Raw genomic sequence first — 13,488 nt, 5'->3', positions numbered from 1 at the left:
GGTTGTGTCCACACAGCGTATCATAGACACTGGTTTGGCCAGAATCACCTAGCTTGTTTTTCCAAATCTCCAAATAGCAAATCAACCACCGGGTCATTCTTACTTTCTTCTTTCTGGTCAGATGCCTAGGCAGAATCACCCACTGATGTCTGCATATTTCAGGAAAGAAGCCCTTGGGCAAAGATGCAGCACCTTTAGCATGGAAACAGAGCTGGGACAACCCTTCACATTCTGCCGACCGTCTCTCACTCTAGTGCACTGTAGTCTAAAACCCTCTACGCAGGCAGTCTGGAACCGGAATGCACCTTCCTAATGGATACAATGTTATAAAGGGGCACTGGCCACACTGTGCCCTTTCAGCCTCTAATGGAAGCGAGCCAGCCTCAAAGTACAAGCCAGAAGTTTGAAGTTCAAACTCATCTGAGCAAAAGGCCAGGGGTTGTAAGAGGAGAAAGACACTAGAGGAAGCCGAGTCTCTCTCTTGGTTTCCTGGCTTGGGACTGACCCTTAAGCCAACTGTTTAAAAGGTTTTTTTACCTTCCTCTCTGATTTGCCTTGCCTTCTTTCTCCGAGGCCATTCCAGCTTCCATCACCATTTCTGAAATGTCTATATCTAACTCCACAAATCCTTTGCGGCACCCAGAGGTTCCACTCCTGGTCTCTGTGGGGGCCCCAAAGCTCAGGGTAGGCGGCTGGAGGGTGAGAGGAGAGGAGAGTCAGGTGGGGCGCATGGCACACTGGTTACGAAGTGGGGAAGAGTCCAGAAGTGCATGCCAGTCATTTGATGTGCTGAGAGCTTCCAGGCCTGATTGCAGGCCATGCTACAAGGCGGACACAATGACTAATGCGGGTAAAGCCTTGGCAACTACTCGCTGCAGGAGGAGGAGCTGGTTTAGGCTGGGGATGCTACAGAGAATGGTACAGTTTACAAGCGCCATTGGAGAAGTGTGCTTACAGCAACAAGAAGGCTTGAATTCAAGCCACAGGAGAAGAGATGGGCCACATCTGTCCCCTTCCCTATTACTGTGCTTCACCAACCAGCATGCTGTGAAAGGTGGGGTCTGGCAAAACAAACCAACCATGAAACCCACCTCTGTTGTGTGCTGTATTTGTGAAATCACTAGAGGGAAAGACAACTTTGGAGGAAAATGGACCACAATGTTAACAATGGCTCTGTTGAGGTCTGGCTTGTTAATTTTGACCTTATTTTTATGCATTTTCTAAACCTGCTTTAACATGTATGTACTGAGAGGGAAAAAAATAAAAGAAAATCTGAAGATGAACACACAGTACCTGGCGAGCCACACTGCTGGCTGCCTGCCTGGGAGCCAGGCTGGACTGCATCTGTGACTGCACAGAATGACCTCCCACTGATGTACCCCACATCACCACAGCCTGGCAGGTGCTCCATCCTCTGGGCTGACCCCTTGCCTGGCTTCAGGTGCCCATTGACACAGATTGCCAAGATGGCTTGGGAAGCAGTGGACTTGCCCACCCCTTTAGAGTAGTTTTATGGGGAACCACTTTAGGGACTGAGTTCCAAGTAAACTTGTGTTGCCAGAATTGCTAGGAACCGTGAAGTGAAAAGGTGACAGCTAACTCGATGTCACTAAAGTGCTTCTCTAAGCCTCCTGACCTGAAGTCGCTGCCTTTGTTGAAGGCACTGGAACTGCTAGGTACCCACCATTTCAAAATCCTTCACAAATGACCCTTGGGAAGGGCTCCTGTGTCCTCAGAAGCACTTTGTTCTTGAGCCTGTGAGCTGCTGGGTGAGGTGTGACCGACCCTTGGTGACTATCAGTGGGACATCAACCTCACATCTGGGTAATCTGAAAAAAAAATGGGCACAACCCACAACCCTTTTCAGTCCAAGCGGGTCAGTATTCCTGCATCTTTCTGAGGCGTGTACTTAGACAGAGATGGCTCTGTTGGCCGCTACAAAGAGTCAAGAAGAAAGGACTACAGGGCGTGATTAGAATACATGATGGCAGGGATGTCACCTCGCCCCAAGATGAAGTACCCTGTCTCCACCCTGTCTCCACAGCACTGACCTTGGGAAAACTGTCCCCTTCTAACTAGCTGGCTTCCACCTAAAAGGCCTGTTATTTAAACAGAGGCAGGGTACAACTGAAGAAAAAGTGTGTTGACTTGAAGGGGTGGGGGGAACATGTGCTATTTATCTTTTGATCTGTTTTAGACACAGTCAAGCCACCAACTCTGACAAAAGTCAGGAGACACCAGTGGGGCCTAGGAAAAGATAGAACGCAGAAGCCATGTGACCTTAGCAACGAGCTTGAATGCCCAGCATGGCTCACCTGCCATACCAGTGAGGTAAAATGCAGTCTGCCCCAGCTGTGTGGACCTTGGATCATCTGACTAGGGAGCACAAAGGAGGGGCTTAGCTGGGGTTCACCAGAGCATAGGGCTAAGCTCCAGACTTAGCAAGTTTCTTGTTGCTGTGACAAAGTCACTTGGAGAGAGGCAGAGCCCATGGCCCCAGTTGGATCACCTCGTTAGTCCCTTCAAGGCACTTCAATGGCCATCTGTCCAGCTCTCTGCTTCTCTGGAGATGACCCTAAGGAACACGCCAAGGGCTCCACAGAACACCTGCTCTCACCAGAGCATGCTTCTTGTCACATTTGGTGGCACCGTGCTCTGCTTCCTCCATGAAATGAGCAAATCCTCAAAGTCTAGAAATTCAGCCCTGACAAACACGTCACCCATCCGTCTAGTTATCTAGGAAAGCAGTGTGTTCACTGTGTTCCATGCAGAACTCCTTTGAGAGGAACTAAGACACAGTCCATGTTCACAAGTTAAAATACAGGCTATGAGCTGGGCCGTGGTGTCACACGCCTTTAATCCCAGCACTTGGGAGGCAGAGGTAGGTGGATCTCTGTGAGTTTGAGGCCAGCCTGGTCTACAAGAGCTAGTGCCAGGGCAAACCCTGTCTCAAAAAACCAAAAACCAAACCAAAACAAAACAAAACCCAAAAAACAAAACAAACAACAACAAAAAACCATGCTATGGGCATGTCCATAGGCCTCAGCAAAGGTACTGGACAGAGGTTCTTAGCAGAGCCTTGGTGAAGTATGGGGGTGGGGAAGGGGCCTATGGAAACTTTGGAACGGCTGACTTCCTTCAGACTAGGCTGGCATCAGCAAGTGACAGAGCAGGATTCCAGATGGAAACCCCCAAGGAAGGGAAGCCAGACAAACATCTACAGGCATCTTGCTGGCTCTGAGATGCCATGGGGAGAGACGGTGCTAGAAAGACCCCAAAAGAGGGTGAGCAGGGGCCTAGGGGTTCAGTGAGAAGGACGATGTGATGATGAAATACCAAGTCCCCTCCCCCGAAGGCTCATGTCACATGCTGTGGCTGCTATGCTATTCTGAGTGGCTCTGTCGACTAGGCGGAGGGAATGGGTCACTGGGTGAAGGGGGTGTTACTGGGGGATTATATCATTGCCTGCCCCAGACATGGAGACAAGAGGCTCCTTCTGCGGACGATGCTGGAAAGGGGGCTTCTTCACTGGCCTCCCCAGGTTCAGAGTAAACACAAGAGGATCTTCAGTGAACTGAACCACTGTTGCCAAGGCCACAGGCTCCAGAGAGGTGGAAAGCCACATTTCCCAGCTCCCCAGAGGTGGCCCAGGCCCTGTTAGAGTTAAGTGCTCCTGTAAAGTCGGCTGGAGGAAATGAGTCACACCTGGGCAAGACAGGCATTCTCAGGCAGCCCGGGGGGACTGCGGGAAATGCAATGGTAATGTTTCCGTGGGAGAGGCCGGGGTGTGGCATCTGTCTGCCTTGGCTGCACTGCCTCCCACTGGGCTATTCCTGGCGCCGATGCCAGTTGTTTCTTCCTGGAGAGTCTGTGAGGTCTTGCGTGCCTCCCACAACCGTGACCATGATAGGAATTCTGCATTTGCTGCTCAGGACACCGAGTGTCCACTGCCACCCTGCATGCACTCATGTGTGCAGAGCCACTGTAGGGCATGTCACATGACCCGTGTTTCTAATGTGGAGGCTCAGAAAAAAGAGCTATGAAATTTATAATGGATAATTTTCTGAAATGTTACATGTAGTCAACTCTGTAAGTCAAACCACATTTAGGAGCAGTCAAAGCTTTGTGGCATCTGGAGAGACGGCTCAGTGGCTAACATGGACTGTTTTTGCAAAGGACCTGAATTTGGTCCCAGCACCCACATAAGGGGGCTCACAATCACTTGTAACTCCAGCTCCAGGGGCGTCTGACGCCTCTGGCCCGTGCAGGCACTTCCACTCACACATGCCCCATACAGAATAAAATTAAGTTGAGTAGAAAGAAAACTCTGTTTGGAAAGATCTGTCGCCCATGGGGGCAGTGATGACATGTCTTCTGCTATGAAGAGTGACCCTCTTACAGAAACGCTGGACTCCTAAGAGAGGCAGCAGCCACACGTTGGGTCTAGACTTGGGGACAAACACTTATAAGTCCCTAAATCCCTCTCCAATACTAAAAGAGGAGGCCGGCAGCCTAGATGGGCCCTGTGGGGAAGGTGCCGGGAGGATCAAGCGGGAGCACTTCAGGACAGCACCAGAACAGCCATTCCTCCCTCTGACTAAAGGCAGGAAACACCAAATGGGGAAATTATTCTTCATTTAAGACTCCTCCCAGAGCATTGGTGGCACATTCCCGTAATTCTCATTACTCAAGAGCATCATGAGTTTGAGGCCAGCCTGGGCAACGTAGCAAGACCTTACCTCAAAATAAAACCAAGCAAGTAATCAGGGCTGCAGCTGTGGCTCAGTGGTAGAGAATTTGCTCTGGGTTCAGCACAGGGAGAGGGAGAGTCTGCCCACGGCTACCTGGAGCTACTCTCGGGAAAGGTAATGTCATAGGGTAAATAGCACCCCTTACCTTCTGAAAGCCATGGCCCAACAGCTTGACCACCAAAGTTCCCAGGAAGTGACCCCTGCGTGACTATAAATACCATAGAGTCATGAGCCAGCAAGTCCAGCCCTAAAAGTGTGGTGGAGTGGGAAGACAGCTGGAGCTAAGTGCTGTGGACCGAGCTAGCCCATGGCAGTGGACAGTCCTGCTACCGTCTGCCCTCACTGTCCTCAGCTGAGGCTGCCTAGCCCCACTGTATCTCATCCTTCTCAAGCAAAATGATAAAACAGGAACCTATCTTACCCAGTGCTAGGAGAAAGAATTGAGCACACACACCGGGAGGCGCTAGGAAACGGCCCCACACGGCTCAGTACTCTGGTTTTAGCACACAAAGCTGTAGCTATATCCTCTGAGAATCCCTACCAGCTTTTCCCTACACACTGAGGGAGTCTGAACTTTGGGGCAACCGTCAAATAACCAGGCCGCCTGCATCCACTGGAGCTAACAGTCATCTGGGAGACTCCAGCCACGAGCTAGCATACACCTGGCAGCTTGCATGTACACTGAGTGTTCCACATTGTTCTCAAGCTGAGGAACTCAAGCCCTGTCCCATCACCTGGACCAGAACACTCCAGAACTCACCCCATCTGTGCATGCCTGCAAGTCTGAAAGTTTAAAAAGCCCCATGAAGAATAATTTTTCAGGTGAGTGCTAGAAGCCACTGACTGTTGACAGGTGGGGAACAGGACTTTACCGCTACCACACCAGCCGTGCAGGCAAGGACGAAATAACCGCTGGAGCCCGCAGCCGCCTGGGAGACATGAGCCAAATATTCCAAACAGCAATCATAAGGGAATGGGGTGAAGGGCTGAGTGATGGTCGGTCCGGTGAGAGCTGGGGACTCCCTATGACAGGGAGCAAAGCTCCCTTCAGATTTCTCCTGTACCAGGGTGGAATCCTGGCTCCGAAGCAGAACCCCAGCTTGGGCATGGCTCTCTACTGAATTCTTTCCACGTAGCAGGCCATTAACCATGCCAGGAGCCAGCTTACCCTCAGACATCTTTGGGAGTTCCCAGAGTCTCGAACATTTCTGTCCCCAAGAGCTCACACATCTAGGGCAGTACACCTGTACGGGGGAGCACTCCGCTACCCAGCTGTCTGCATTCTCTCAGTCCCTTCTTCTGGGCGGACTCAGCTGTTGGTTGTTTTGTTTGGTAGGAAGTTTGTCTAGTCTCTATGAGAAGAGACACTTTCATGCTCACCACGCCCGCTGCCTTGAACAGGCCTGGCAACCAGAAGGCAGGCTCTGGATTCCACGATCAGGACCGAATCCTGCGGTAGTGAGGCCTGAACAAGCACACAGGGAGAGGAGAGGTGGGTGGGGCCGCAGATCCCACACAGCAAAGGATTCTGATGACGATTCTCATGCACACTGGCGAGTACAAAGGACTGGCTGTAAAAACGATGAGACATGGATGGGGAAAGCTCTTTAAAGACCAATCTGGCAGCATCGCTCAGCTGGTGTCAGGCACCAAAATCAGTGTTCACTTCAGGTGAAAAAACCACACACAAGGCTTCGGGGCCACAGCAGGAGATGAGGCGGGGTGAAGCCTCATCTCCTATGGGAGATGGAGTTGGGAAGTTGCCATGCTGTAAGGGAAGTCAGAAAACACATCCAGGAAGACAAGGCTGCCTATCTGGGAGACGCTTGCCCTGCAAAGGAGGTTGAAGTACATGCAGAGGGACTAGGGAGTTTCCTTTTTTTGTGATCCTCTTGTGATGAAGCTAGGGCTGTGCAGCATCTCCCCTACTGGTGTGTGTGCTGTACTCAACAGTCTGAAATAACCAGGTCCTCTCCCTGGTCCACACAGAGAAACACAAAGGAAACAGCTTAGAGTTCTAGGAATGATACACAACCCCCACCTTAGTCCCACCTTGGCCACCCCGGAATCAAAGCAGGAAGGGCAGATTGTCTGGCCTCTGAAGTTCTTTCCAGCCTTAGACTGCTGTGACAGATGGCTACATCACAGGACTAGCTTCCTCCACGTGGAGATGTATTATATAATAAGTCAGTGTGTGCAAGAGCTAAGACAGCTGTTACTAACAAATACTATCGTAGTGGACTGACATGCATGTTTTCTTAGATGTATCTATTAATATACCTTTATTTCCCATTAATCATTAATAAAAGAATTGTAGTTATCAGTGGATAATTATGGCAAATGGGCTATTATTTATTTATAAACAGGATGTCTGTTTATTAAAATGTCAAGAGCACAGTAAACCACCTGGTCACTCACAGTTTCCTTGTTCCTTTGGTAGAAGGTAGACTGTTACAGACAGCAGGCTGGTCCCCCTGTGAGGTCTTCCAAAGAAACTGTATTCTTTGGGAATAGAATTCATTGTTGGGCCCCTTAGTTTCCCTAACTAAAAACCTTTGAGAGATGGTAGATTCGAATCTGTTCACATCTAAGACATAATGTTACATCCAAATGTCGTCTCCAGGGCCACAATGCAGAACAGTCAGGCTCACAGGCGGTTTAAGAGGCAGGCAGGCATTCCTAGCATCAGGGACACCAGGCATGAACCGACGCTGTTCAGGGACCAGCTACCTGGCAGCCTGCAATTCTCTGAGGTATCTAAAAATGGAGAAGGCCACGTGGAGCCATGTTGAGATAGATGATGTGGATAAGCTCCATTTGAACATTTCTTTAAGGAAAAATACCCAAACCTTCAAAGCCACAGCTGAAAACATACAATCTTCAAAGTTCTCCACACAGACTCTCCATTTTTGCTGTCAAAAAAGGGGGGTCTTGATCAGTGGGCCACACTCACTTACCTTTCAGCATGCCATGTGCCATGCTGGGAACCTTGTGTCCACAAACCCCCGTGAGCCCCGGGTGCCCTCTGGGAAGGAGATAACATCAATGTTCCATCCCGGAAAGATTGCCACAGTAGTGGAACTTGTGTGGCTTGTCTGCAGGGCAGGGGTGGCCACGCAAAAGGTGGGGCCATACAAATGGTTCCCGTTCCCACTCTTGCCTGGGACCACTGCTCTCAGAGATCGTAGCTATAAAATGCTAAGCTCTTGGGACAGCAGTGAGGGGTAGCTGCACATGGAAATTAACCCCTGGGGAATGAATCTAATGGGAACATTTCAAAGATGAAATGAATGGAGAAGCCAGGTTTTCTTACAGAAATGGAATGAGTCCTTGGCTAGGAAGGGGCAGTGGTCCTGCTGGAACATCTTCAGCATCTATTTTAAACAGTGACATCATATATATCTCTATCTATCTATCTACCTATCATCTATCTATCTATCTATCTATCTATCTATCTATCTATCTATCTATCTATCTATCTATCTATCTGTGTGTAATCTGATCTGTCTTCCCCTCATGGATTAAGTTCAGGAGGATGGGTACCATGCCCATCCTCTCTCCCTGCATCGCCAGTGCCTGGTCAAGTGGAAAGTAGTATGCAAAGAAATGAAAAAAACATGCTGGAGCAGGAGAAAGAATGCATCCATCAGAAGGGTCAGCAAAGGAGTGCAGAGAAATGAGGCAGCTCCCTAGGACTCATCCAGGTCATGGCCAGAAGAGGCTTGCCCAGAGAGATCCATCAGCTGCTGGCACAGACCTCCCCGGGGCTGCTCACACTCAGATGCTCTGGACCTTGCCACGGTTGGTTTCCCTGGAAACGGGCTGCCTTTCTGAGACAACTGTGGCCATGGCAAGTTAGGCAGGTAAAGGAAAGCTTCTGTAGGACATCCTTGAAGCCAGCCATGGCTGCTCCTGCATGAGCCTCAAACCTCCAAGCTGTAAGATCTGCTACTTCTTCCTAGAACACACCTACTTTGCAAGGTTGTTCTAAGGGTGTAGAAGTAAAAACGTCGATACTTGGTGTGCTCTATAAGTCAGTTATCTGACCAGTAGATGCTCTTGTCGTAATCACATAGTCCATGTAAGGACCAGGAAGTTCATCAGGCTAAGCACTTAACCCACAGGGAGGAGAGTTCAAAGCCAGCAGCAGAGCCTTGGGACAGCTTGTGGGACCAGTGCAGGGTGGGTAAGTGGTGAAACAGCAGCAGGGCCACATTGTCCCCAAGGGCTGTGATCTACAGTGCCTGTTGTCTCAATGACTAGAGGGCAGCTCCAGTCCCTAGTGAACAGAGGCTGGAGTCAGCACCCAGCGATGTGCCTGACATGGGTGGCTCACTGCCCTCCCCAAATCCCAGCAGCCCCCACAACAGGTGCCAGAGTAGGGCCGAGCCTAGAGACAAGGGAGGAACCAAAATCTGCAGGCTGTGGCGAGAAGGTGATCGTGCAAGTCCACACCCCCTGCCATTGCTTTGTGCTCAGAGTCAGAGGCAGGGTGAGTTAATCCAGCGAGGGGAGCTTTTCTCTCGCCAGACTCCAGTTATGCAGTTCCTGGTGCCACTTTGCTGTGACATGTTTGCCCTGCGGTAGGAGTCCTGCTCCAAACCAAAGCCAAGACACAAGATGTAGTCCAGTCACAGGATTGAGCCCTCGTCCAACCTACCTTTTCCAACAGTCAGAGCGACCCAGTGGCATACGGTGAACCTCATAGTTTTCTTGGTTTATAGTAACGGACAAGGTGATAAAATGGACATTAGAAATAGGCAGATGGTGGGGAAGTTGCACTCATGAGCATACGCACACGCACCCACACACACACAAAACCAAGGAAGTTTTCTGGCTGAAAAGAAAGTAGAACATACCCCCCAAATCAAACACTGAATTTGTAACATCAAATCTAGGCAAATTCAGAACAGAGAAAGGCAAGTCACACTGTGCACATTGGTGTCTGAGCTTTTCACCCAGAGAACTGTAAAGCATGCATGCATATACATACCCGACTTGGGTACTGTCTCGGTACGGCAGCACGGAAAATATACTACAGAAGGATCTTCTGCCACTGATAAGGACTATTCTAAAAAGTAAAAACAAAAAACAAAAAAACAAACAACTAACTAAATGCAAAGACTCCAAATTAAAAAAACAAAACAAACTTAAAATAAGTTCTACAGCAAATTAAGCATTCATGGAATTCACAGCAGCTTTTGCATACTCCCGCACCTCCTCCAACAGATGGCATTCTGCTCTTCTTGCAAAACACAAGGCTCAGCACAGCAGAAGTTTGCTGCCTTTCCCCACCCAAATATTAGCACGTGCGAGACCAGCCATACGTGAGAGGTGCTGCCGGGACGTGAGCTGTGCAGACAAGGCGGAGCAGACCGCACTGAATCTTGGGTGGCCAGCGCAGGCATGGTGAACACCACATCAGGACCGTGCCCAGACCCGTGAGTTGGAAAGATGTTCACATCCATTACCATCGTTAGCTTTTCGTATTCTGGCAACATGTTAGATTCTGAGACTAGGCTGAGGGAGCGATTATATAATCAGTCTTAGCCACCATCCTGCTATAAAGAATCTACTGGAGTGATTCTACACCATGTTCTTATGCAATCAAAGCCACTGGAAAAAACATTGAAAACAAAAACAAAACCCCTCAAAGCACTTATCCTGCCATCTGAGAATGACTTGCCAAGGGGAATTGCTCGTGAAAAAAACATAAAGAAATGAGTGGAAGAAAATAAAAATCATCCTTTTTGGCACGAGGTCAGTAGAGTTCACATATGAAGTTATTTACTTTTCAAATTTCCTTCAGTATTACAATGTCACAAGCAGGGAAAACAGCACTACTGAGTGAATCAGGGTTTGGAGATCTTAACCTTGTTTTGAAACTATGATGTTAAATTGCCCACAGCCCTGGGATGAAGTCAGCCCACACTGCTGGCTCTGCCTCTCCAATGTAGGTGACACAGTTTTTCCCATGCGTCTTACCATGTCTGCATGCTGAGTACTTGCAGTGCTCCACCTACTGAAAGAGCCAGTTTAGTCCTGTGTCTTTACATGCTACTTCTTCAGTCTCTGATGTCCTGCTTAGGCATATTCGGCAAACCCCCACTGAGTCTTCAAAACCCAATTGGGAAGTCACCCCAAGGCCAGGTGAGTGGCGCACACTGGGGGAGACAGGCTCCTAGTCACTCATCTCCTCTTCTAGAGGGCAAGACCAAGGGGTCAGCACCAGGCTGTTTCTCTACAGATGTGTCCCCAATGTGTCTGAGACAGTCTGGATGCAGAGAAGCACCTAAGCACCAACCAGGGAGACCTAGGACTGTAGCTCTCCATTGGCCCTATAACGGTTCCTATTTGTAGGGACAAAGAGGATGAAGGCAAAGCTCCAGCTCCTGATACCAGCCTTGTACCCCTGTCTCTCTTTGAGCCTTGATTTCCCCACCTAAAAAATGGTACTGAGTTGGGCATGGAAGCACATACCTGTTTTCTCAGTACTTGGGAGGCAGAGGCACGAGGATCAGGTGTTCAAGCCCAGCCTTGACTACACAACAAATTGAGACTAATATGGGCTACACAGGATCCTGTCCGAAGAAACAAAACATGAGTGAGTGAATTAATGAATGAATGAACAAATGAGTGAAATGGAGTAAAATCAGCAATGATCTTATCGGGAAGCTGGAAAAAAAATGAGTTTGTAGTAGAAAAACCCTGGGGGCATCGCCTGGCAGACCCAATGAGTGTTAAATAGGATTCACCTCCAGTGTAGACAGGCTTCTTGGGTGGAGTTGCATTTAGCATCTCTCCAGATCTCAGAGGAAGAAATGCAAAGCTGGAGGCAGCTGAAAGGGAACACGAACACGGGGCCCAATGATGTAACACAGAGCTCATTAGCTATCAGACCCAGTGTAAACAGGGCGAGGGCCAAGACTGTCACACCTGAGTGCACCCGAGTCAAATACGTCACACCTGCTGGTCTGCTGGTCTGTCACACACGGATCCCAGAGATAACTTCCCACATGGCGTGTCTGTGCAAATTTACTTGTACAGACACAATAATGACTGAAATTATGTGCCAGAACTAAATGCTGGAGCCAGTAGGGCACAAGCCAGTGAAGGGCTCACTGAAGGTGAGCAGGTGTGGCAGCCCTAGATACGAACCTGAGCTCTTCCTGGCCATGATCATCTCCCTAACTTTGTATAAGACCTGCCTTCAGGCACTCAGCTGGGCACCCGTGGGCTTCGTGGACACCAGCGAGCCTGCCTTTGCCTATGTGTTCCACTATAGCTCTCTAGTCCTGCCTGCAGGCCACCGTGAGAGTGGTGGATCACATACTACCACCATCAGAACTGCTGGAGCCACAGAGGCTCCACCCTCCCTCTGCTCCACCTTGACCCTTGCTCCCCACACCCCCAGTCACTCAACACCAGACCCTGAAACACAGAGGAAAGAGGGCGTTGACCAAACTCAATGGTCTTACTACTGCGGCACCTTCCTCACTACTAGTACTGATGTGTCTCCCTTCCCCACACACCAAATCTGTTTGGACATCTTTAATAGAAGAAGAAAAGAGAGACAATCAGTGCCAAGGGCAATCCAAGGTGCCCAGCAGGAAAAGGGCTGTATTGTTCTATAAACTGAAGGTGCACTGTGGGTGTTCCTCACTATTAGGTATAGGAGATGTTGATACCATGGATCTCATTCAGAAACTTGTGTTACTGTATTAGGGAGCCAAGCTTAGCAACCAGGAACACGGACTGTTTCCCAACAATTCCACTAGGGTGGGTTTCTCTTTGGCCAATCTGGAGAGGGGAACCCTATACTTCTGAGTCACTCCTGCCGTTTCTGGGCTCAGCCTTCCCATGGACTCTGCTCTGGACAGTGACCAGAGGAAGAAGCCATGGCAGAGACCTGCATGGTAGACCCATGACAACATTACCCACATTGCCACTGGAGTTCCTGGGAACATGTCTTTCACATTTCCCGGAGTGGATGTGGCCTCCAGCAGGGACTCCAGGCCTTAGCCAGACAGGCAGGCAACAAGTCCAGAATGAGACTCCTCACGCAGGCAACTCTAAGGCATGCCAGAACCAAAAGGCTCATGGGAATATGCAGGTTGGCTCTGCTCTCAGGAGCCATCCATCACAAGGGAGACGCCTTGGAAGAATATCCAGCTTGTTTGCCTCCTTCGAGGGGAGAATTAAGTTCAACACTGGTGGTCATGAACGGCATGAGACGACCACATACCATTTCCAGTGGGCTCTGAACACGTCCGCGTCCTCACCTCCAACCACAGATGCTACCTTTGTCACACATGGCACACAAAAAGCTCATACGGCCTTCCCCATCTGGGACATCTAACACTATCCTGAAGTCAAGATGTCCCGAAAGCTTATTATGATTTCAATAGTGGAATTAATCCCAGGAAGATGGGTCTATGAGGAAGCAAAGGCCACATTTCCATATAAATGTCTCCAGAGAAAAGACATGGAGAAGCCTCCATGGGGCTGTGGGTCAGGCTGCCTCTGGATACACACATGGTTCTGAGCATGCCCAGCAGCCTGGGACAGGCTTGGGTTTCTTACCCACAGAGGGTCATGTCCATGTTCTTGGGTAGTACAGCCTGTCAAAGGGGATCACAGAGGATCCACAGAGGGTCATGCCCACGCTCTTGGGGTGTACAGCCTCTCAAAGGGGATCACAGAGGATCCACAGAGGGTCATGTCCATGCTCTTGGGG

The 13,488-nt window shown here is 49.6% G+C and overlaps 1 protein-coding gene across 2 annotated transcripts in view; it reads right to left on the bottom strand.

The window, feature by feature from the left end:
* Cables1 (Cdk5 and Abl enzyme substrate 1) overlaps nucleotides 1-13,488 on the bottom strand; it is a 103,921-nt gene that overhangs the window by 27,736 nt on the left and 62,697 nt on the right. Inside the window, exon 4 of one of the 2 annotated variants that reach the window (XM_005355759.3) lies at nucleotides 9,745-9,822. The exons of the other annotated variant lie outside the window; for it this stretch is intronic. Within the exon in view, the coding sequence (XP_005355816.1) occupies nucleotides 9,745-9,822 (78 nt within the window). The remainder of the gene's footprint in view (nucleotides 1-9,744; nucleotides 9,823-13,488) is intronic. 2 annotated transcript variants of the gene reach the window in all.

The sequence above is a fragment of the Microtus ochrogaster genome, chromosome 18 (genome assembly GCF_000317375.1).
Source record: "Microtus ochrogaster isolate Prairie Vole_2 chromosome 18, MicOch1.0, whole genome shotgun sequence".
NCBI classification, from domain to species: domain Eukaryota; kingdom Metazoa; phylum Chordata; class Mammalia; order Rodentia; family Cricetidae; genus Microtus; species Microtus ochrogaster.
Note: the sequence above shows the minus strand (reverse complement) of the source record. Positions and strands in the feature narration are given on the sequence as shown.